This window comes from Hyperolius riggenbachi, chromosome 10 (assembly GCF_040937935.1).
Source record: "Hyperolius riggenbachi isolate aHypRig1 chromosome 10, aHypRig1.pri, whole genome shotgun sequence".
Lineage (NCBI taxonomy): Eukaryota > Metazoa > Chordata > Amphibia > Anura > Hyperoliidae > Hyperolius > Hyperolius riggenbachi.
Genome location: NC_090655.1, coordinates 245,655,230 through 245,680,695, shown reverse-complemented (window position 1 = coordinate 245,680,695; position 25,466 = coordinate 245,655,230). Strand labels below are relative to the sequence as shown.

General features: G+C 44.7%; 1 protein-coding gene across 1 annotated transcript; it reads right to left on the bottom strand.

The window, feature by feature from the left end:
• Window positions 1–793: 793 nt before the first annotated feature.
• Window positions 794–15,307, bottom strand: LOC137535108 (zinc finger protein 84-like). The gene is made up of 6 exons (XM_068256911.1): window positions 15,270–15,307; window positions 12,602–12,700; window positions 8,192–8,270; window positions 7,980–8,077; window positions 7,317–7,584; window positions 794–3,487 (listed from the first exon to the last, which is right to left on the bottom strand). Exons 3-6 carry the CDS (start codon window positions 8,223–8,225, stop codon window positions 1,953–1,955), a joined length of 1,935 nt encoding a protein of 644 aa, XP_068113012.1. The 5' UTR covers window positions 8,226–8,270; window positions 12,602–12,700; window positions 15,270–15,307; the 3' UTR covers window positions 794–1,952.
• Between the last annotated feature and the right edge of the window lie 10,159 nt (window positions 15,308–25,466).

Genomic DNA, 25,466 nt, shown 5'->3' with positions numbered 1-25,466 from the left:
ATAAAGGGGTTAAGAAGTACCCACAAGTAATGCTCCGTACCTGGCTCTGATACAACTCTGGCACTTTATTCTGCCTGATGAATTGGGCGCAGACACACAAAATGCGTTGCCTGTGCTTATTAAAGAGAACCCGAGGTGTGTTTAAAGAATGTTATCTGCATACAGAGGCTGGATCTGCCTATACAGCCCAGCCTCTGTTGCTATCCCAAACCCCCCTAAGGTCCCCCCTGCACTCTGCAATCCCTCATAAATCACAGCCATGCTGTGAGGCTGTGTTTACATCTGTAGTGTCAGTCTCAGCTGCTCCCCCGCCTCCTGCATAGCTCCGGTCCCTGCCCCCGTCCCTTCCCTCCAATCAGCAGGGAGGGAAGGGATGCAGGCGGAGACTGGAGTTCTGCAGGAGGCCAGGAGAGCAGCTGAGACTGACACTATAGAGATAAACACAGCCAGCTCTGACAAGCTGTTTGTCAGCAGCGTGGCTGTGATTTACGAGGGATTGCAGAGTTCAAGGGGACCTTAGGGGGGTTTGGGATAGCAACAGAGGCTGGGTTGTATAGGCAGATCCAGCCTCTGTATGCAGATAATATTCTTCAAACCCACCTCGGGTTTTCTTTAAAATTCATATTTATATGAACCTGCTATTATTGAGGTAAGCCACCTCTATTTTCAATTTTAGCAGTTTTTAACTCAGTTTTATCTACTTCTGGGCACCTCTTACCCCCTTTGTGCTTTTCACGCTCCTGTCGGCGGGGTGTACGTTGGTACCTAATGGCTTCCCCCTACCGCGCCCCCCCCCCCCCCCCCGGTGCTGTTTAGCTTAGACTTTTTAGTCTTGAAGCCTTCTGCCCTAGAGCTCTCTGGGAGAACAGGTGTTGTTTCTGTTCACTTTGGAACAAACATTCCGCAGTGATTCACCTGCTAGCAGTAAAGGTGTGGCCACATGTGATAAAGTTAAGAATGTAAATCGGGATAAGGAAAGATTTTACAATGGGTAAACACTGACTACATAATGTCTTCTTGAATATGGTAAAAAATAAACAGTGTTATTAATTACATTATTTTTACTACAGTTCCTCTTAGCATATGTACAATGACATAAAAAATGTCTATTAGGTGGTAAAATATTGCAGACCTTGCCTGGGTCATGCTAACACATAGTGAGAGATGCTAGAAGGGTAGTAACCAGCTAGTCTGATGCAGATGCTGCAGTTATTTATGCAAAACAATGAAAATAATCTTGTAGCAAATGCAATCGCACAACCTCTAATGAAAAAAATCCCTCAGCAACCTTCACTCTGATTTGATATGACCCAGTAGAGGCTAACAAATCCAATCCACCAGATAGGGGACAATCATCAATAAATTCAGTCTGCTGGATACACACCATGCGTTTCCGCGTCGAATGCGTCCATCGATACGCGTCGATTCGATTATTTCCGAGCCTTTCCGAACGCATTTCGATGATTTTTAGGTCGATTGCCATGTAAAGTATGGCAAATCGACCTAACGATCCATCGAAACGTGAATCGGACATGTCGGAAATAATCGAATCGACGGACGCAACGAACGCGGAAACGCATGGTGTGTATCCAGCATAAGCTAGAAGACTGCTTATGAGCAGGACCCCCTGTGTGAGAGGTCTGGAGGACTGTTTGTGGGTGGGACCCTCTGAGTGCATGAGCTGGGTAACTGCTTGTTGTCAGGAACCTCTGTGTGTGTACGTACACTGGAAGACGGCTTGAGGGCGGAACCCCCCCCCCCGTGTGTGTGGGCGGGATGAATGCTTGTGGGTGAGACCTCCAGTATGGAAGGGACACTCTGTTTATGGGATGCTTGAGGGTTGCCCCTGGGAGATTCTGCTTAAACATCTATGCTAAAAGAGAAATTCATCTACTAGGGAAAAGTTATCAGTATCACACATAATGAGGTGGTGATATTCCTAGATAAACAATTCAGTGGGTATGCTTTTTCTGATGTGAAATTAAACTTCCTTTCTGGATAAAACGTTTCCCACACTCTGAACATGAAAAAGGACGCTCACCTGTGTGACTTTTCTGGTGTTCACGAAGAAGTTTACCAAGAAAGAAACTTTTCCCACACTCTGAACAAGAAAACGGCCTATTGCCAGTGTGAGTTCTCTTGTGCACAAGAAGGGATGACTTGTGAATGAAACCTTTCCCACACTCTGAGCATGAAAACGGACGCTCACCCGTGTGAATCTTCTCATGTTTTCGAAGGAGTTCAATATGGAGGAAACTTCTCCCGCACTCTGAACATGAAAATGGCCGCTCACCTGTGTGAATTGGCAGGTGTTTTTGAAGGTTTCCTTTCTGACTGAAGGATTTCCCACACTCTGAGCATGAATAAGGACGTTCACCTGTGTGAACCCTTTGATGGACAAGAAGGGACTGACTGTCAATAAAACTTTTGTCACACTCAGAACAGGAAAAAGGACGCTCACCTGTATGAATTCTCAGGTGTGAAAGGAGCTGTGATTTCAGACGGAAGGTCTTCCCACACTCTGAACATAAGAAAGGGCGATCAGTTGTGTGACTTTTCTGGTGACTAACAAAGTCTCCTTTCCTAACGTAGCCTTTCCCACACTCTGAACAGGTAAATGGGTACTCCCCAGTGTGAGTCACCTCGTGCCTGAGAAAGCTCACTTTATCAACGAAAGACTTGCTGCACTGCAAACACGAATAAGCAAAGTCCCCTGTGTGGCTTCCTTGGTGTCTGACAAGGTCCCCTTTCTGAAGGAAACCTTTCCCACATTCTGAACATGAAAAAGGATACTCGCCTCTATGCCTTAACTGATGTCTGAGAAGTTCGGCTTTGTGAACATAACTCTTCCCACACTCTGAGCAGGAGAATGGACGATCGGCGGTGTGATAGCGCACGTGCTGCATGAGGTTTCCTTTAGTAATAAAACCCTTTCCACATTCCAGACAGGAAAATGGAAGCTCGCCAGTGTGACTTCTCATGTGCACAAGGAGGGCTCCATTTTTACTGTAGCTCTTCCCACACTCTGTACATGAGAAAGGAAGCTCGCCTGTGTGAATTCTCATATGTATAAGAAGGTCTCTTTTCTGAATGTAAGACTTCCCACACTCTGAACAGGAAAAGGGCTGCTCGCCTGTGTGACTTTTCTGGTGTCTATGGAGGCTTCCCTTGTGGGTGAAGGACTTACTACACTCTGAGCAGGAAAATATGTGCTCACCTGCGTTTCTTCTCTGGTGCTTAAGAAAGTCATAATAAGTCCCAAAGGATTTACCACAATCTGAGCATGAATAGGTCTTGTTGCTTCCATGTCTTTCTCTACCAGAAGATTCTCCATGATTATAGGGATCAGTTAATCCAGGCATGAAATTTGTATTCCCCATACTGGACATTTCTCCCAGAGACATCTGTGTGATGCCATTACCTTCTGAATTACAATGAGAAGGTCCAAGAAGAGGTACCTTCGAGATCTTCTCAGCACTGCTTGCATCTGTTGGGAATAATACAGTATTCAAAACACATTTAATTTGCTGTATGGTTTCATGGTGTACAGTATCTCCTCATCTGCTGGTACTGTGATGTTATACTGAGGAATGGAGCTGAGCCTTTCATATGGTGTACAGTATCTCCTCCTCATTTGTTGGTACTATGATGTTATAGTGAGGAATGGAGATGGGCCTTTCATATGGTGTGCAGTATCTCCTGCTCATTTGTTGGTACTATGATGTTATAGTGAGGAATGGAGATGGGCCTTTCATATGGTGTACAGTATCTCCTCCTCATTTGTTGGCACTATGATGTTATACTGAGGAATGGAGATGGGCCTTTCATATGGTGTACAGTATCTCCTCCTCATTTGTTGGCACTATGATGTTATACTGAGGAATGGAGATGGGCCTTTCATATGGTGTACAGTATCCCCTCCTCATTTGTTGATACTATGATGTTATACTGAGAGATGGAGATGGGCCTTTCATATGGTGTACAGTATCTCCCCCTCATTTGTTGGCACTATGATGTTATACTGAGGAATGGAGATGGGCCTTTCATATGGTGTACAGTATCTCCTCCTCATTTGTTAGCACTATGATGTTATACTGAGGAATGGAGATGGGCCTTTCATATGGTGTACAGTATCTCCTCCTCATTTGTTGGCACTATGATGTTATACTGAGGAATGGAGATGGGCCTTTCATATGGTGTACAGTATCCCCTCCTCATTTGTTGATACTATGATGTTATACTGAGGATCAGGATAGGATGGCTATATGGGCACATAAATGGCATATGACATTCAATGTTGAAAAATGTAAAGTCATGCATTTTGGTCGTACCAATGGTCTAGCACCATACAAAATAAATGGGATACAGTTGGGGACATCAAACTTGGAGAAGGACTTACGAGTACTCATCGACAACAAGTTAAATAATCATATTCAATGCCAAGCCGCTGCAGCTAAAGCTAATAAAATGTTGGGGAGCATTAAAAGGGGAATAAAAACTCGAGATGCTAGCATAATATTGCCCATGTTAAACTCGCTAGTAAGGCCACATCTAGAATATGGAATTCAGTTCTGGGCACCACATTACAGGAAAGATATCGCAGTTTTGGAGCAGTTGCAGAGACGAACAACAAAATTGATACGTGGGATGGAAGGTCTCACTTACCAAGAAAGGTTAGATAAACTGGGTTTATTTAGTCTAGAGAAAAGACGCCTTAGAGGGGATCTAATTTACATGTATAAATACATCAGAGGGCAACATAAAAGCTTGGCGGATTAGCTTTTTGTCCCTAGGCCTTCTCAAAGGACTAGAGGACATGATCTGCGCATGGAGGAAAAAGGTTTTAGCCATTTATTTAGGAAAGGGTTCTTTACAGCAAGAGTGATTAAGATGTGGAATGCATTGCCACAGGAAGTAGTTATGGCAAATTATATACCTGCATTTAAAGGGAGCTTAGATGCTTTCCTTGCATTGAAAGACATCCATGGCTACAATTACTAGGTAATGCCCAGTGATGTTGATCCAGGGATTTTATCTGATTGCCATCTGGAGTCGGGAAGGATTTTTTCCCCTTTTGGGGCTAATTGGACCATGCCTTGTAAGGGTTTTTCGCCTTCCTCTGGATCAACAGGGATATGTGAGGGAACAGGCTCGTGTTGTACTTTGTTCTCTGGTTGAACTCCATGGACGTACAGGTACAGTATGTCTTTTTTCAACCCAAATAACTATGTAAGATGGGCCTTTCATATGGTGTACAGTACCTCCTCCTCATTTGTTGGTACTATGATGTTATACTGAGGAATGGGGATGGACCTATCATACGGTGTACAGTATCTCCTCCTCATGTGTTGGTGCTATGATGTTATACTGAGGAATGGAGATGGGCCTTATATATGGTGTACAGTATCTCCTACTCATTTGTTGGTACTATGATGTTATACTGAGGAATGGAGATGGACCTTTCATATGGTGTACAGTATCTCCTCCTCATTTGTTGGTACTATGATGTTATACTGAGGAATGGAGATGGGCCTTTCATATGGTGTACAGTATCTCCTCCCCATTTGTTGGTACTATGATGTTATACTGAAGAATGGAGATGGGCCTTTCATATGGTGTACAGTATCTCCTCCTCCTCATTTGTTGGTACTATGATGTTGTTATACTGAGAAGTGGAGATGGGCCTTTCATATGGTGTACAGTATCTCCTCCTCATTTGTTGGTACTATGATGTTATACTGAGGAATGGAGATGGACCTTTCATATGGTGTACAGTATCTCCTCCTCATTTGTTGGTGCTATGATGTTATACTGAGGAATGGAGATGGACCTTTCATATGGTGTACAGTATCTCCTCCTCATTTGTTGGTACTATGATGTTATACTGAGGAATGGAGATGGGCCTTTCATATGGTGTACAGTATATCCTCATCTGTTGGTACTATGCTGTTATACTGAGGAATGGAGATGGGCCTTTCATATGGTGTACAGTATCTCCTCCTCATTTGTTGGTACTATAATGTTATACTGAGGAATGGAGATGGACCTTTCATATGGTGTACAGTATCTCCTCCTCATTTGTTGGTGCTATGATGTTATACTGAGGAATGGAGGTGGGCCTTTCATATGGTGTACAGTATCTCCTCCTCATTTGTTGGTACTATGATGTTATACTTAGGAATGGAGATGGGCCTTTCATATGGTGTACAGTATCTCCTCCTCATTTGTTGGTGCTATGATGTTATACTGAGGAATGGAGATGGGCCTTTCATATGGTGTACAGTATCTCCTCCTCATTTGTTGGTACTGTGATGTTATACTGAGGAATGGAGATGGGCCTTTCATATGGTGTACAGTATCTCCCCCTCATGTGTTGGTGCTATGATGTTATACTGAGGAATGGAGATGGGTCTTTCATATGGTGTACAGTATATCCTCCTCATTTGTTGGTGCTATGATGTTATACTGAGGAATGGAGATGGGCCTTTCATATGGTGTACAGTATCTCCTCCTCATTTGTTGGTACTATGATGTTATACTGAGGAATGGAGATGGGCCTTTCATATGGTGTACAGTATCTCCCCCTCATGTGTTGGTGCTATGATGTTATACTGAGGAATGGAGATGGGCCTTTCATATGGTGTACAGTATCTCCTCCTCATTTGTTGGTACTATGATGTTATACTGAGGAATGGAGATGGGCCTTTCATATGGTGTACAGTATCTCCCCCTCATGTGTTGGTGCTATGATGTTATACTGAGGAATGGAGATGGGCCTTTCATATGGTGTACAGTATCTCCTCCTCATTTGTTGGTACTATGATGTTATACTGAGGAATGGAGATGGGCCTTTCATATGGTGTACAGTATCTCCCCCTCATGTGTTGGTGCTATGATGTTATACTGAGGAATGGAGATGGGCCTTTCATATGGTGTACAGTATCTCCTCCTCATTTGTTGGTGCTATGATGTTATACTGAGGAATGGAGATGGGCCTTTCATATGGTGTACAGTATCTCCCCCTCATGTGTTGGTACTATGATGTTATACTGAGGAATGGAGATGGGCCTTTCATATAGTGTACGGTATCTCCTCCTCATTTGTTGGCACTATGATGTTATACTGAGGAATGTAGATGGCCCTTTCATATGGTGTACGGTATCTCCTCCTCATTTGTTGGTACTATGATGTTATACTGAGGAATGGAGATAGGCCTTTCATATGGTGTACAGTATTTCCTTTTCCTCCTTTGCTAGTCATTACAAACTCATACAAGAAAACAGGAACTATAAAAACCAGTAGTGTTTATTTCTCACCTGTATGGATGTCTATAACAGATTCCTCTACTTTAATAATGGTGATCATTTCATCTTTTCCATTCCCCTCCGTCTCCCCTTCTTTGCTTTCAATTACTACGTCGTCACTCTCCTTCATAGTCTGATGATCATTTTTCACATACTTCTCTTCTTCCGTTTTAATTGTCACCATCATATCGCCCTCCTCCATAGACTGCTGATCACTCCTCACATAGGTCTCCTCTTCTTCCTTTTTAACCTCAACTTTTAAATCAATCTCTTCTTTGTACTAAACCCAAACAGCCCAGAGAATGAAAAGTGTTAACACATATTCGCTAATGACTAATTTAAAGGGAACCTAAACTGAGAGGGAAATGGATGTTTCCTTTTAAACAATACCAGTTGGCTGGCAGTCCTGCTGATCTCTTTGGCTGCAGTAGTGGCTGAATCACACACCTGAAACAAGCATGCAGCTAATCCAGTCTGACTTCAGTTAGAGCACCTGATCTGCATGCTTGTTCAGGGGCTGTGAATGAAAGTATTAGAAACACAGGATCAGCAGGGGAGTCAGGGAACTGGTATTATTTTAAAAGGAAAAATCCATATTCTTCTCAGTTTAGGTTCCCTTTAATTCCATGCATTGTGCAGTCTCTTAAGAGTTATTTAAACTTCAGCTACACAAACCTGATAATGGTGGGGAATGGTGGGATCTTCCTGTGTACAATCCTGGGAATAAAGAGGACCTGTACATCTCTCTGGTGGGTTTCTGTTACTGGATCCATCTGTAGGTAATACACACACTGTATATGTCTCTATGTGATTATCAGATGATGGGCGATCTAGGTGGACCCTCCATACTACTCTCTGCTTTACAAGAAATGAAAGTCTCCTCTTACCCAGTGATGTGAGGGGCGGCTGATTCTCCATCATGACGTCCTTGTAGAGGTCCTTGTGTCCTTCTACATACAGCCACTCCTGCATGGAGAAATAGACAGGGACATCCTGACACTTTATAGGAACCTGACACACAATGATACAATCACCATCCTCACACAATGCCATGCTATGTAAACAATGACTGAATTTGTGAGAAAATTGCCAACCTCAAATCAATTCCTAATGAAAAATAAACAAAAGAGTAATGAGGATTTTAAAGCCTGGGTTTTGCTACATAAAATTATCAAGCGTAAAGTCAGTATTAATGAACAATGAGAAGCTTAATACATGTGTTGCGACCCTATGATGGCTGCTTCTTCAGAGGCAAAATTAAAATTGCAGTTCATCCTTTATACTTCAAATGACAATTCCAATTTCCAATTCCGAATTTGCGATTTTCCCTGAATTCTAGTAGTAAGAATGTTTGGTACTTTTACGTTAGCCGGGCGCAAGTTTAAAGGGAGCCTGAAGCAAGTAAAATTATTTAAAATAAACACATGACGTAGCTGCAAATGAATATTACATACTAGCCTCACCGTCAGTTCCTCTCAGAAGCTCACCATTTTCTTCTTACAGTGATCCCTTCCAGTTCTGACAATATTTTGTCAGAACTGAAATATACCAATTGCTGTCAGCTATAGATCAGCTTATGTCAGTTACAACTGAATGTGCAAAGTAATGTCCATATTTCCCTATGGCTCAAGTGGGTGATATTACAGTTTAACAGCATGCTAATCAGGAAGCTGTTATGGGGTAATGGCCATTTTTTAATGGAGGACAGAGAATTCCACTGATCACAGTGGACAAATGGGACACGTAAGAGGAGAAAGAGATTGAGGAGTAGGCTACACAGGAGGTAAGTATGACCTGTGTATGGTTATTTTGGCTTTTTATTTTCAGTTCAGGTTCTCTTTAATAAGGCAAAGTAATGTGTCCCGTGAGCCCGTCGTTATCCGCCCGCAAAGTGTCCCGTGACTCAGTCGTTATCCGCCTGCAAAGTGTCCTGTGAGCCCGTCGTTATCCGCCTGCAAAGTGTCGTGTGAGCCCGTCGTTAGCCGCCCGCAAAGTGTCCCCTGAGCCCGTCGTTATCCGCCTGCAAAGTGTCCCGTGAGCCCGTCGTTATCCGCCTGCAAAGTGTCCTGTGAGCCCGTCGTTAGCCGCCCGCAAAGTGTCCCGTGAGCCCGTCGTTATCCGCCTGCAAAGTGTCCCGTGAGCCCGTCGTTATCCACCTGCAAAGTGTCCCGTGAGCCCGTCGTTATCCGCCTGCAAAGTGTCCTGTGAGCCCGTTGTTAGCCGCCCGCAACTTTAATAGGGCCGGGCGCCACTTTCATTTCACTTTCATTGGGCAATGTAACAGAATACGCCACTGGCTTCAGCTCTGCCTCCTCTCCTCCCTCCCGGCTAACGGAATAGTACCCATTTAATTAATTTACAAATTAAGCCGGCGGCAATGTTAACAGAATACGCCGCCTGCCTCCTCTCCTCCCCTACCACTCTCCTATAGAACACTGGCAGCCGGGGGACACGCATGTCCCCGAGAGCCGTTCATCGCAAGAAACAAGCAGAGCGGGGAAGCTGCAGACATTCTGCAAGCACCTGCTCTGCAGGAACGAACGGCAGGATTCCCTGCCGCGATGAATGACTCTGGGGGGACACGAGTGTCCACCGGATGCCAGTGTTCTATAGGAGAGAGGCAGGGGGAGCAGAGGAGGCAGGCGGCGTATTCTGTTAACATTGCCGCCAGCTTATTCTGTCACATTGCCCTGTTAAACTTGCGCCCGGCTAACGGAAAAGTACCGAATGTTTGTGTACAGTGTTAGCCAAACAAATTATGTAGGTAGAAAAAACAAAGTCTTGTAAAAGTAATACCTTTTAATGGCTAACTGATAAAGTTAAATTATGCAAGCTTTCAGGGATCTAGTCCCCTTCTTCAGGTATATTTCCAGATGTTAGCTGAAGTAAAACACTGATGCAGGTAAATAGTAAACACGAAGATGACAGTTGTGCTTGTTACTGTTTAGCAGTTAGATGTCAGGTGATCAGCAGGCTGGAGCCAGTGAGTTCATGCAGGCATACATGAAATCCAGCAGGTTTCCGAAGATCATTAAGCCAAGTCAATCATGTTACATAAGGAGTCATGAATCCCGTTCCACAATTTAAACCTTCTGTTAATTTCTTGAACATTTTCATAAATTTGTATTCAGAAATATTTCTTGCTTGTTCATTTTTGAAGTTACCCTTAAAAGGGAACTGAAGAGAGAGGTATATGGAGGCTGTCATGTTTATTTCCTTTTAATCAATACCAGTTGCCTGGCAGCCCTGCTGGTCTATTTCTCTGCAGTAGTATCTGATTAAAACCAGAAACAAGCATGCAACTAGTCTTGTCAGATCAGACTTATAAGTCTGAACCACTGAAACACCTGATCTGCTGCATGCTTGTTCAGGGGCTATGGCTAATAGTATTAGAGGCAGAGGATCAGCAGGGCTGCCAGGCAACTGGTATTGTCTAAAAGGAAATAAACATGACAGCCTCCATATACCTCTCTCTTCAGTTCCCCTTTAAAGAGATTCTGTAGGGGCTTCCGGCGGATAAAAACCGCCACTTACCTGGGGCTTCTATCAGCCCACTGTAGCTGCTATGCCCCATGCCGTCCTCCTCCAATGCGCCGTTCCCCGCTGCCGGCCCCAGTCTAGTGCAGCACGCAGTCCAACTGCGGCTGCGCGGCCGTGCTCGCTCCCGCTCGGGTCATGCCCGCGTCATCAGAAGCTTAATGTGCAGGCGTAGTACAAGAAACCTTCGTACTGCGTCTGCGCAGTAAGCTTCCGATGACGCGAATGGCAGTGTGCATTATTCAGCTATGACACAGACGAATAATGCCCGGTGCCGGTGGTGGGGAACGGGTGATCGGAGGAGGACGGCTTGGGATATAACAGCTACAGGGGGCTGATAGAAGCTCCAGGTAAGTGGCGGGTTTTTATCCACAGGGAGCCCCTACAGAATCCCTTTCAGAATAAGTACTTTGAGTTCTTCCATGCTGTGTACAACACTTCTGTGAACCAGGGGAGTTATGTAAGGGTTGGGATTTTGGACATAGGGAAAGGTTTTTAACATTAAGTTAATTTGGAGGAGGTTTGGCCTGGATCAGGTCATTTCGTCTCCTGATCCGCGCCACACTGCGCCTGACTTGGGCAATGTCATATAGACCATACTGTTAAGTGGTTTATGGCAGCGCGGGTGGGGGGATTCTCTAGAAATCCCTATAATTTAGGTGCCAGCAATAGCCAGACCCCAAATTACGTCTCCCCTGTGCCCAACTGAACAGCAACAGGGAAATATAAAGGGGGGGGGGCAGCTAGAACATGAAGGTGGGGGGGGGGTGAAGGTATTATTTCAGACACAAGTGAAGAGCTGTGTTACCTGAGTGGGAATTGCTAGGACATAGAGGAGGAACATATTTCCATTTGAGGGCTGTATTCTCTGTCTGCTCCTTGGAGAGAACGCATTGACAAACCAATATAATAAAATACAGAGATGTCACCTTGTCAACCAAGGTTTGTATAGTCAAAGCCTTGTTTTTTCCAGAAGTAATGTATGGTTGTGAGTAATGCTGAAGCTGAAATACTTTGGACATACAGTATAAGGATGAGAAGGCAGAACTCATTGGAGAAGACCCTGATGCTGGGAAAGACCGAGGGTAAAAGGAGAAGGGTAGGGCAGAGAATGAGATGGCTAGTAGCATGGGTGGCGTAGTGGATAGCGCTCTCACCTTGCAGTGATAAGTCCCCGATTTGAATCCTAGACAGGTCAACATCTGCAAGGAGTTTGTATGTTCTCCCCGTGTCTGCGTGGGTTTCCTCCCACATCCCAAAAACATACAGATAAGGTAATTGGCATCCCCCTAAATTAGCCCTTGACTATAATAAATACACATGATACATACATAGACATATGACTACGATAGGGATTAGATTGTGAGCTCCTCTGAGGGACAGTTAATATACAAGACAACGTACTCTGTACACAGCTGCATAAGATATTGGCGCTATATAAATACTAAATAATAATGGCCTGATGGTATCATAGAAGCAAAAAACATGAGCTTTAAAAGGCAGTAGAGGATAGCAGGGCCTGGTATGCAGTGGGTTGTAAAGAGTCAGGCAGGACTGAACAAATTGGAAACATTACAGGAGTGAAGGAGGGGTATGGACATATAAGAGCAGAAATATTTTATTGTAGGGTAGAATATGCCTAGAATGGGAGGGAGTGGTCTAATTTGCCTAGAATTCACTACACCACATTGCCCTGACAGCTCTGGAACTAATAATAGCAATGCCTAAAACATCTGAGCCAAGCTCACACACGGAATTACCCAAAGAATGGTATTGGGCAGCACATCTGCAAGGAACTTGTATGATCTCCCCGTGCCTGCGTAGGTTTCCTCCTGGCACTCTGGTTTTCTCCCACATCCCTTAAAACATACAGATACGTTAATTGGCTTCCCCTTAAATTAGCCCTAGACAACAATACACTACACGATACATACATACACAGACATTCAACTATGGATGGGATTAGATTGTGAGCTCCTCTGAGGGACAGTTAGTGAGAAGACAATTTACTTTGTACAGAGCTGCGTAAGATGTCAGCACTATATAAATACTAAATAATAATTATCAGAGCTTTAAGTTACCAAACTGAAAGCTGAGAGGTTGGGGGTCAACAAAGTTCAGCCAATCAGGACTGCAGAAAAGCCAGAGTTATAGAGGATCATGTTACATAGATGATGGTATAACACATGGATGTTACCTTACTTATGAACTACAGTGCAAGCCTCTGGAGGACCACACTACAAGTGCAGGAGGGCTGAGTGTGGCATCAGGTGGTGTAGACATGTCACCGATCCAGTTGTCCAGGAACACCTCTCGCTGCAGCATAACCTCAGAAGGGCACATGGCTACACAGGAAGTATTCAGAGCACAGGAAGGTGCCAGTCCCCAGAGTCACACTATAAGCTATCCCTTATCTCCCTGACACAGTCTACAGCCAATCACCGAGGTGTCCTTATTAGCTGCCTAAGACCTCACCAGCGGCCGCCTACCAGATATATTGGCCTGTAGGTCTAAAAAGTACAGAACCTTGAATTGAAAACAAAAGAAATAATGATAAAGTGGATCCGAGATAAACTTTTATTCATTGCATAATTGTGTTCCTTTCATATAGTTTACGGGGCATTCCTCAAGCCAAAACTTTTTTTGTTTTGTTTTATTACTCTAATTCCCTATAAATTAAACAAGCTTCACCCACAGCTTCTCCAGAGTGCCTTGGCACTCTAAACCTTAGTAGCAAGGGTTTATGGGAGCTCAGTCTGAGCAGGAGGTTACTAGCCAGATTTCAGAGGCATAGGAGAGGAGGAGAGGGGAGTGAAGTTTTCACAGGCTGAGGGCTGGAGATGCACAGCAGCTTGCCTGTGTGTAATGTGACAAACAGAACATGGCCACTCTCATTGTATCACATACGGTGACCAGACGTCCCGCTTCAGGGTCCCCTGTCCCAGGCTATGCTGTGTCTCTGGAAACGTCCTGCTTTTAGCCGCGGGATGTCCTGGACTCTGGCCACCGTCCGATTGCATTTAACTGGCCGCGGCGTCTAATAGATGCCGTGCCAGTTCATAGCCCACAGCCCCGCTCCAGCCTGCATAGTCTTCCGGCAGGCAGAGCAGGGCTACGGGAAGATGGCGTCCAAAGCTCTGTACTGGAGACTATTTGTGTCTCCAGTACAGGGCTTCGGGCGCCATCTTCCCATAGCCCCGCTATTCCATTCAGCACGGGAGATATGCAAGAGCAAGATCATCTGGGGACCTTCACGCCAGAGACCGGCTGGGTGAGGGGACTTCTGCCAGGTGAGTAAATTATTTTTTTTGCAGGTGAAATGCTGCCCACATTGCGTTTATTTTCTGCTGAAAAGTTGCCCACTACTGTACTATTATTTCCTGCTGAAATGTTGCCCGCATTGCGTTTATTTTCTACTGAAATGTTGCCCACATTGCGTTTATTTTCTGGTGAAATGCTGCCCACATTGCACTTATTTTCTGGTGTCTGGGGTAACTTGCTGCATTTATTATTTAATGGTCATAGTTGGCAATATTTGCTGCTTTGGGGTTACAGTATACTAATAAATAGCATCACATAGTTTCTGCACACCCATGATGCAAATCCTCCTTTCACCACATCATGGCGGAAACACTGCTTTCTTATGCCTCGCTGTTACATCATTATGTTAGCTCCGCCCATACAATGTCATGGCCACGCCTATTTTCAGCGCCGCAAACACCCCCCCTCCACCCAGGTTGAACCCAGAAAAATCTGCTCCTTGTATATCACAGGAATAAATAATCAGAAACTGTTGAAGCTGTTTGCAGCTAGATTTGCTGAGTAAAACTTTAGATAAGATCTATAGACAAGTTACTTGTTATAGTTAGTTTCTCATCTCGGATCCCCTTTAAGCAGGCCACACAGGTATTGATTTTAACTGGCAAGATTTGATAACTCTGATGGAATCTGAAATCTATAGCAAACCGAGCCACATTGATCATAATATCTATCGATCTGTGAAAAATTATTTAAAAAATTGGAGCTGCGCTCTCACTTTTGCGAGATACTGTACATGGGGAGAACATTATTACGTAAAAATCAGTGACAGAGGTGTGTGTGTGTGTGTGTGTGTGAGTGTGTGTGTGTGTTGATTAAACAGATGCAAGTGATGTCACAGTAGATGCATTGGAGGTGTGTGTATGTGTAACATGGTGGGGTCACGATATGATAGTGACGAGGAGAGCACCACATTGCTCTGTGCAGACAGAACTCCCTCCCCTGGGAAGATCATAATTATCAGTCATTACGTAGACGATGCTACAAATATCTCCCTAGGGTCTACTGGTGTTGTAATGTAGAAGGGGTCACATAGAAGGCAATGTGTACAGTATGTAATATGTTACTATAATTTATATATATTCATGCATCTGTATACAAAATAATTACCTCCTCTGCTGCCAGTCCGAGCAATGTCTCCTCTCTACTTCCTGTCACTGCCCTAACAACTTCCGGTCTGTGCGTTTCACTTTGTCATCTGTGCGTTCCAGTTGCTATCAGCGAGATCAAATCAATATATGGTGGAGAATGCAGGGATTGCAGCTTCCAAGGAACGTTATTTGCCTTACAAGTAGCGCCATCTATTGGTTCGAATGAGGAGTGCTCTCTAACATATCAATCTACAGCAGGGGTCAGGAACCTTTTTGGCTCGGAGAGCCACAAACACCACATATTTTAAAATGTAATTCTGTGAGAGCCATACAAATAAATATGTTTCAAACTGGGACAGTGCGCATGCACAGCAGAGGACCATGTTAACCCGTTGCCATGGTAATGTGTATACAGTTGATACACCGAACAGCGGAAGTGTCAGACACGTCTTCAGCTTCTCTTGGGTTTCAGCAACAACAACATTTCCTTGAGAGCCAGACAAGAGAAAAACCGACAAACAGCTTGTACAATTAGCTACTTGGGGGTTGATTCACTTTGTAGGATGAGATCCCCACACTTTGGCACAATAGGCTGCCTGTCAAGTGACAGGCAGCCTATCGGGCCAATCAAAGTCACTGGACCTGAAAGGGTCTAGAGTGGAACAATTGGAGCAGCGGTTTGTGTTAGTGTGGCGTGAGTAAGTTAGTAGTGCATGCTATAGCAGTAGCGTGCCTACTTTGAAAATGTTATTTGTGCTGCCACACTAAGCTGCGCTGCTTGAGCAGTGTAGCTTAGTGAATCAACTTCTACTGATTTGTATGTGAGCCAAATGTAGCCATCAAAAGAGCCACATCTGGCTCCCGAGCCATAGGTTCCCTACCTCTGATCCACAGTATAAGCAGAATAATAATAATAATAAGATACTTCCAGTTGAAGGTGGAGAGGACCAGCCTTGCAATGTATTCATCATGGAGTTATCCTCCCCATGTATTCGCTATGGACCATGGTATCATGGTACAAAGCACTTTACAACCTAGCTCCTTCTTATCTAAATAAAAACTTATTTCCAGGTACCACACTACATGCAATCTCCTCTCTACTAACAATATTCTCCTGTCTTCCTCTCTGGTCACCTCTTCTCACTCCCACCTACAAGGCTTCTCTCAATCCTCTCCCCAACTCTGGAATACCCTCCCTCAGCACATCCACCATTCTTAAAGAGACTCTGTAACAACAAAAACCTCCCCTGGGGGGTACTCACCTCGGGTGGGGGAAGCCTCCGGATCCTAATGAGGCTTCCCACGCCGTCCTCTGTCCCACGGGGGTCTCGCCGCAGCCCTCCGAACAGCCGGCGACTGTGCCGACTGTCATTTCAATATTTACCTTTGCTGGCTCCAGCGGGGGCGCTGTGGCGACTTTCGGCACGGAAATAGACGGAAATACCCGATCTCCGTCGGGTCCGCTCTACTGCGCAGGCGCCGGAAACTTGCGCCTGCGCAGTAGAGCAGACCCGACGGCGATCGGGTATTTCCGCCTACTTCGGCGCCGAGAGGCATCAGAGCGCCTGCGCAGGAGCCAGGAAGGTAAATAATGACGTCACCGCTGCCCGGACTGCACGGAGGGCTACAGCGAGACCCCCGAGGGACGCAGGACGGCGTGGGAAGCCTCATTAGGATCCTGAGGCTTCCCCCACCCGAGGTGAGTACCCCCCAGGGGCCGTTTTGGCGTTACAGTTCCTCTTTAACCTTTTTAGGGACAACCTGAAAACACCTCTTCAGGCAAACATACTATTTCTCTTAGGACTCCCTGGCAACTGACCACCACGTCTATCATCTCATACACAGTTTCCCTTCACCTCTTGTATTACTACCTGTATCGTGTTGTGTATTTTATTGCTTATTACCTGTATTGTTGTATCTATTGCCTGTTACTTTTATTGTGCTGTCAGTCACCCCTGTAATCCTATGTATTGTATAGGGCTGCTTAATATGTTAGCGTCACATAAATCCAATAAATAATAATATTGTCCTGTCCCTTAAACCTGTAGACTATAAGTCTGATTGGGCAGGACTCACCTTCCCTTTTGTCTCTTAAAGAGACACTGAAGCGAAAAAAAAATATATGATATAGTGAATTGGTTGTGTACTATGAATAATTACTAGAAGATTAGCAGCAAAGAAAATATCCTCATATTTTTATTTTCAGGTATACAGTGTTTTTTCTAACATTGCATCATTCTCTAATATGTGCAGATTACACAACACTCAGCATTCAAAATGATTCTTTCAGAGCAGTCTGTGAACTAATGACCTCTCCTCTGGCAGAGAAAAAGTAATTAGTTCACTTACAGTTGAGATAATAAAAGTCAGATAACAGCCCTCTCCACGACTTTGAAAGTCGTAGTAGAGATTAATGGCTTTTTTGCATAGAGATAACAACTAGAGTTTCTTAACTCTTCCTGTACTGGAAACAATTAGACTGATATATCTGATCTTAATGTTTTAATTGTTAGCTGTACTACACATACAAATCATAATATCATTTTTTTTTTCCGCTTCAGTGTCTCTTTAACCTGCCTGGCGTTCTATTAAGATCGCCAGGCAGGCTGCGGGAGGGTTTTTTTTGAATAAAAAAAAAAATATTTCATGCAGCCAACTGAAAGTTGGCTGCATGAAAGCCCACTAGAGGGCGCTCCGGAGGCGTTCTTCCGATCGCCTCCGGCGCCCAGAATAAACAAGGAAGGCCGCAATGAGCGGCCTTCCTTGTTTTGCTTATATCGTCGCCATAGCGACGAGCGGAGTGACGTCATCGACGTCAGCCGACGTCCTGACGTCAGCCGCCTCCGATCCAGCCCTTAGCGCTGGCCGGAACTTTTTGTTCCGGCTACGCTGGGCTCAGGCGGCTGGGGGGACCCTCTTTCGCCGCTGCTCGCGGCGAATCGCCGCAGAGCGGCGGCGATCAGGCAGCACACGCGGCTGGCAAAGTGCCGGCTGCGTGTGCTGCACTTTATTTGAGCCAAATCGGCCCAGCAGGGCCTGAGCGGCAGGCTCCGGCGGTACTGGACGAGCTGAGCTCGTCCAGACCGCCCAGCAGGTTAATGCTGTGTAATGTGCATACACATCTTCCACCATTATGTAGAAATCTATTATGGATTGGTTGTTCACTGCATAAGCTGTAATCCACTATTGTCTGTATTGTTAACTGTATTGGTTATATTGTATTTTTATACCTTGTATTCTGTTGTACAGCGCTGCAGAAGATGCTGTTGCTATATAAATCAATAATAATAATCTAAGGGCATAATTTTGTGGGCTTCATTGAGGGACAGATCATGACGTGAACTATTCAGAGTGCTGCCTAGAATTGTACCTCCTACATCACTGCTGCTCAGTAACCTCAGTTATTTCAGAAATGTTCATTGTTGATTACCCTAAGGCCAGGGTCACACTTAGCAGAATTGCATGAGTTTTCCAATGTTCTATGGGGAACACTCATGTGATTGTGCTGAGTGAGACGCTGACCTAACACTTGAAAAACAATATTTAGGAAATAGAACTGGGTAATGTTCTGCAATCATACATAATGGACAGTAGAATACGGTTGTGTAAAAGTAAAAAAACAGCTCACACAACAGCAGGTTGAACCTTTTTATGTGAGTTCTGTTGGTATGATAGACTCTTAGCTCAGTCAGTTTATAGCCCGGATCCCACATCCCATTCCCAGCATCCAACCCGTTTTAAAGGAGTCGAATTATTATCATTTATTGGATTTATATAGCGCCAACATATTACAAAGTGCTAGACAATAAATAAGGTTATAGACAATGATAATACGGTTTTGTTGCCTAGTTACAGCTAGGCAGATGCAGCGTCCTATGACGTAACACGCTGGTGTCTGGTGACGGGGCAGCTGAGTATGCCCGGTATGCAACTCCTTGGTTTCCGTATACATGGTGGAGATGGGCGAATGCAGAGAGAGGCACTGAGGCAGTTTGCCTGTACTGTACCTCGTTTCCCATCAGGCCTGCTACTGTGAATGCTCTTTCTATTAGTGAGTTCTAATTTTGAATTTTTCCACAGGGTGGAGTTATTTATTAGAGACAATATTAAATAAGAGGTTTGCACACCCTGAGCATAGTATGAAGCAGATCTGCTGGGTGCTTGGTACAGTAAGACAGACCCGTGGGGAGGTCCTAAATAACAATGTAACTAGAAAAATACCAGCACACCAATTTTGCTTAGTGAATATATGTATTGACAAAGGCAAAAAATACATACAGCATTAGCAGAAAAAGTTGAAGCACACAGCATAGCAGTTAAACTGGAATGACTGAAACCTTATGCAATCCAGTGAGAGCACAAAACAGACGCAGGAAACATATGTACAAAGTTTAGGTTGCTAGACAAGTAGCAGCAAGTGATGTGTATAATATAGTATTTGAACAAATGGCTAACAATCCAAAATGTACACACAGTTAACTGCACAGAAAATCACCCTGCATAGTTTACAATGAGAAAAAAGCATCAGAGTTCAAAAAGAGCAAGTAGAGCTACAGGGATGCAGGGGATGCCAAGAAACAAAAAGTGCTCAGAAATCCATTTACCCTGACAGCGCTGTTTCGGAGTGAATACTCCTTCCTCAGAGGGTAGCCAGGTACTGCTGCAGTGAGTGCTGAGCTGTTGGGTGCTTGAACGCACCTTATATACTGCTTCCTATGCCTAATGTGAGCCACCTGGACACCGGGGCCGGCCCTCTGGCATCAATGATGATACGAGGCATGCGTGATCATGAATCGACTTGACTACAGACGGGAGGTTTTGAGACAATTGAATGATACTGACGTCTATATTAAACTTACAGGAAACCCCACAATGACTATCAAAAGGGACGTGGACACACTGTTGTCTTCCGCTCTCGAGGCTGGCATCATTTCTAAACGCATTCATGACTTTTTGATCACTCCTTTTCCACTTACACCTCTTTTTTACGTACTTCCTAAAATTCACAAATCCCTGGTGAATCCCCCCGGGAGACCTATAGTGGCGGGCACCGGGTCTGTCTTTCAATCATTGGCTGTTTTTCTTGATCAGGTTCTCCGCCCTAGGGTATCAGGTATGCGCTCCTTCCTACTGGACACCACTGACTTCCTCTCCAAGATCTCCGGTTTTGGAACTTTCAATTCCCCCATCTTTCTATGCACTATGGATGTGGTAAGCCTTTACACCTCTATTCCGCATGCAGAGGGCATTGCTGTCATTCGCAACACGTTTATTAAAATGGATTTGAGTCCACCCCTCTCCGAGTTCCTCCTGGAACTGCTCAGCATGGTTCTGACTAGGAATTTCTTTTGTTTTGAGGAGGTATTTTACCAACAGCAGCGTGGGACAGCCATGGGTAGCAATGTAGCGCCAAGCTACGCAAATCTATTCATGGACTGGTTTGAACAATCGTTCGTGTACCCTCATCCTATGTACCTTGGCCATGCACTCTGCTGGCTTAGGTACATAGATGACATCTTTTTCATCTGGTCTGGCACAGAGGATTCATTGCTCCAGTTTAAAAACGATCTGGACGGGTTTTTCCCGACCATCTCGTTTACTCTCGAGCATAGTCGGACTGATGTACACTTTTTGGACGTACTTGTCAAAAGTCAAGATGGGGTGTTACAGACTTCGCCGTATCGCAAACCCACCGACAGAAATACCTACCTGTCAGCCAGAAGCTATCATCCTCAGAGGCTCAAGAAAGGCCTTCCTTATGGGCAGTTCTTGCGCCTCAGAAGGATATCTTCTGATGACTCATCCTTTTATAAGGAGGCAGGCACCATGTACGAGCACTTCTTGGAGCGTGGTTATGATCCAGTGCATCTGGACAGAGCCTTGCAAAGAGCAGCAAAGAGGGACAGGTCATCTCTTCTGCAATTTAATCCCCGACAGGACACATCTCGACTTCCAATGGTATTAACCTATTCCCCCCTTTCTTTACAGGCACAGAAAATAGTCAGGAAACACTGGCACATCCTCGGCAGTGACCCCACATTACCCACCGCTTTCCGGGAACAACCAATCTGCGCGTTTAAACGTTCCAATAATCTACGAGACGCCCTCGTACATGCCAGGAGTACCATACCACCAGTAGAAAGAGGTAATTGGCTTTCCAATCGGCCTCCCCCTTTGGGTATGTTTCCTTGTGGGCATTGTACACAGTGTGGATTCGTCCAGAGAGGCGCTTCTCTCCCACACCCACGCTCGGGTAAACGTTTCCCGCTTAGATGCTTTGCTAGTTGTTCCACAAAAAATGTGGTGTACTGCCTGATTTGCCCTTGTGGCCTGCTGTACGTAGGCCAAACAACCCGTGAGATTCGCTCGAGAATTAGTGAGCACCGGAGCAATATACGGGGGGGGTGAGATGGAGTCTCCTGTTGCTAGGCACTTCATAACAGCAGGGCACAATGTGTCCCAGCTGCGTTTTAGGGTGATTGAGGTGGTTACACCCCCGCATCGTGGCGGGGACTTGGAACAGAAGCTCCTACAGAGGGAGCTGTACTGGATGTACAAATTAGATTCCATTGCACCTCATGGTATGAATGAGGATGTAGATTTGTCTCCATTTCTTCGTTAATTATCTGGCATACTTTGCTGTCGCAGTCCTGTTGTCTTTCCCTGTGGTGTAGTATTGCATCCAGCGTAATTTTAAGTACTTTTTAACATTAGGGTATGTCCCTTTAAGAATTTCTGCTGCACACTAATTTCCCTTATTTTTGTTTTGTTTTAGGCTTTCATCTTATCAACCACCTGGACACTGCTATCGGACACTGAATTTGCTCAAGAATCTCCACTTTGTGTACTTTTGTTTGTGTCACTAGCTTAGCTTCTGTTTCCTGGTCGGCAGGCATCACTGCACATGTGCGGCGGCCATCTTGGGAGTGGCCTTTTGGCTGCCTGGTTGGCCTGCCTCACTATGTGATGCCAGCCGGAACCGGAAGTGACATCATGATGCCGAGACGCATGCCTCGTATCATCATTGATGCCAGAGGGCCGGCCCCGGTGTCCAGGTGGCTCACATTAGGCATAGGAAGCAGTATATAAGGTGCGTTCAAGCACCCAACAGCTCAGCACTCACTGCAGCAGTACCTGGCTACCCTCTGAGGAAGGAGTATTCACTCCGAAACAGCGCTGTCAGGGTAAATGGATTTCTGAGCACTTTTTGTTTCTTGGCATCCCCTGCATCCCTGTAGCTCTACTTGCTCTTTTTGAACTCTGATGCTTTTTTCTCATTGTAAACTATGCAGGGTGATTTTCTGTGCAGTTAACTGTGTGTACATTTTGGATTGTTAGCCATTTGTTCAAATACTATATTATACACATCACTTGCTGCTACTTGTCTAGCAACCTAAACTTTGTACATATGTTTCCTGCGTCTGTTTTGTGCTCTCACTGGATTGCATAAGGTTTCAGTCATTCCAGTTTAACTGCTATGCTGTGTGCTTCAACTTTTTCTGCTAATGCTGTATGTATTTTTTGCCTTTGTCAATACATATATTCACTAAGCAAAATTGGTGTGCTGGTATTTTTCTAGTTACATTGGAGTTATTTATTAACCGTTTGCACAGGCATGCACATGCAGTTTTCTATCAGGTCCTCCTCATTCCTGCTGCGTTCTGATTGGTACATGTGATGTCTTACAGATAGTATTTAAACATTGTTGATCTTGTACTTCAGAGAGAGCCTACACAGCTTGTTAAAAGGACCACGCGTCCAAAACAGCGTCTGTTGCTGTCAATGGCTACCTCTCTGTTTTAACTTTAATAAAGAGCTATACTTACCTTCGTGGTGCTGCAGAAACCTCCTTTCTAATGATAATAGGGGTGACAGACAACATAAAACAGGTAATAAGAATTAAGACACACAATGCCAGCTGGAGTAGTAGTCCTACAAGTTTACATTATTCTGTGTACACAATCAGGTAGGATATACAAGGAGGGCGGGCCGTGACAAATGCTTACAATATAAAGGGAGGGGTCATGACTCGATAAGAGGGGGCTGTATCAAGACGTTCTTGGCAGAGAGAGTTAGGACATCAGCAAGGTGGGGTAGGCCTTCTTGAATAGGTTTTGAGGTCTTGTTTGAAGGTGCTGAAGAAATTGGGAAGCCTAATGGGCAGTGGGAAGGAGTTCCACAAGACGGGGGTGGCTCTAGTGACGTCCTGTAGTCGTGCATGGGAGTGTGAGATGCTTGGTGTGGTTAGGAGGAGGTTGTTGGAGGAGTGGAGTTTGCCCGTGTCACTTCATATGAGGCTCCTCTTCTATACCTTCTCCATGCACCACCTCACCTTCTTAAAGGAACAGAGAGCTATTGGTAAGGGCAGTTAGCGTACGTAATTTACCTGTTCATGCTAATATTTAGAAAGCCTAATTTCGGGGGCTCAGGGCAGAAAAGTCTGCATGCCTCAGATTGCACACATGCACCCTGCTTGTTTATTTTATGATAACTCTTTTTCTAGAAATTAACAAAACATACACCACACACAACAACCCTCACTGCTAGTTGTCCCTGCACTAAGAAAAAAAAAATCAGGAATTCTGCCTCTGTAGAAAGTGAATTACTGGCAATGAACACTGACCTGCACTGAAAAGGATGACTGTTGGGTTTATCATCCCCTGTAATGGTTATCCTATAGACTCACTTGTGCTGTGACTACTACCCAGCCAGCCGGGAGATCTCAGTGCAGACGGGCTAATGGTATAGGAGGCACACAGAGTAATGGCAGAAGTCAGGCATAGAAGCAGAACGAAGTCAGGCATAGAAGCAGAACGAAGTCAGGCACAGAAGCAGAACATGGATCTGTTCATTTATTATCATTTCATCTTTTTCATACAAGAGAACAACAAAGTAAAATAATACAGCAGAAAAGAACACACAGCTTACAGTAAGAAAAGAAAAACAATCTTTACAGCAGTATAATTGCTATTCCCAGAAGGATATTCGATATATGGAAGTAGCTCCGATACACCAAGACCCTCTTATCTAAAACCTATTTTGTATAAAGTACACCTAAAGAGGGGAGAAGGGGAATTTAGATATTTTCCTCAGTATTTGAAAGCCTCTGGATGGTCCTGAGTCTTCCCAGGACCTCATAGAACCCACCGTTCCGGTGCAGGGTCCATCTTCTTTTTCTATTTGCCTCCTCCCTCTACTGGGCATGCACAAGTAAGGTCTGAGCATGCCTAGTATAACGAGGCCACTCATGCATGGCTATTTACCTACTCTCTCTACTGGGCATGCTCATGTAAGGTTCACGCATGTCTAGTATAACGAGGCCACTCATGCATGGCTATTTACCTCCGCCCTTTACTGGGCATGCACAAGTAAGGTCTGAGCATGCCTAGTTTAACGAGGCCACTCATGCATGGCTATTTACCTCCTCTCTCTACTGGGCATGCCCAAGTAAGGTCTGCACATGCCTAGTATAATGAGGCCACTCATGCATGGCTATTTACCTCCTCTCTCTACTGGCCATGCCCAAATAAGGTTTGCATGTGCCTAGTATAACGAGGCCACTCATGCAAAGGGCAGTTGAAAACGTTGCGGCCCAAAATGGGCACAATTATCATTTATCGATACATGTGGGCGCAATTGTTATTTATCAATATAAGTGGGCATAATTGTTATTTATCGTAATATAGAAAGCTGTTACGCTATTTAGCGAGCAGCTGCATTTGAATTGAAATTTATCGTATTATTGGTAGCAGGAATCAGGAAGTGGTAAGGTTAGGCAGCAGGGTTCTGTGTGAGAGTAGGGAGAGGTTAGGTTATAGTTAGGTTCAACATTATCTGTAAATTTACAGATAATGTAATACCGCAACTAAATTGTTATTTACCTTTTTTGTTATCAATTTTGTTATTTAAATTTGCACTTAAATTGTTATTTACCGATAGGATAGTGCTAGTAATATCGTTATTTAACATCGCGTCTAAATTAGGCCACAATTTTTCAACTGTATCCTCTCTCTACTGGGCATGCCCAGGTAAGGTCTGCACATGCCTAGTATAATGAGGCCACTCATGCATGGCTATTTTCCTCCTCTCTCTACTGGGCATGCCCAGTTAAGGTCTGCACATGCCTAGTATAACGAGGCCACTCATGCATGGCTTTTTACCTCCTCTCTCTACCGGGCATGCACGGGGACCTTAAAGGGAACCTAAACTGAGAAGG

What these genes read in the sequence shown, in the direction of transcription:
- LOC137535108 (XM_068256911.1), bottom strand. Translation starts at nt 8,225, where the DNA reads ATGATGGAGAATCAGCCGCCCCTCACATCACTGG. An exon ending in GCCGCCCCTCACATCACTGG is followed by an intron (nt 8,078 to 8,191) that starts GTAAGAGGAGAC and finishes TATTACCTACAG; the next exon opens with ATGGATCCAGTAACAGAAAC. An exon ending in TGTTATAGACATCCATACAG is followed by an intron (nt 3,488 to 7,316) that starts GTGAGAAATAAA and finishes TATTCCCAACAG; the next exon opens with ATGCAAGCAGTGCTGAGAAG.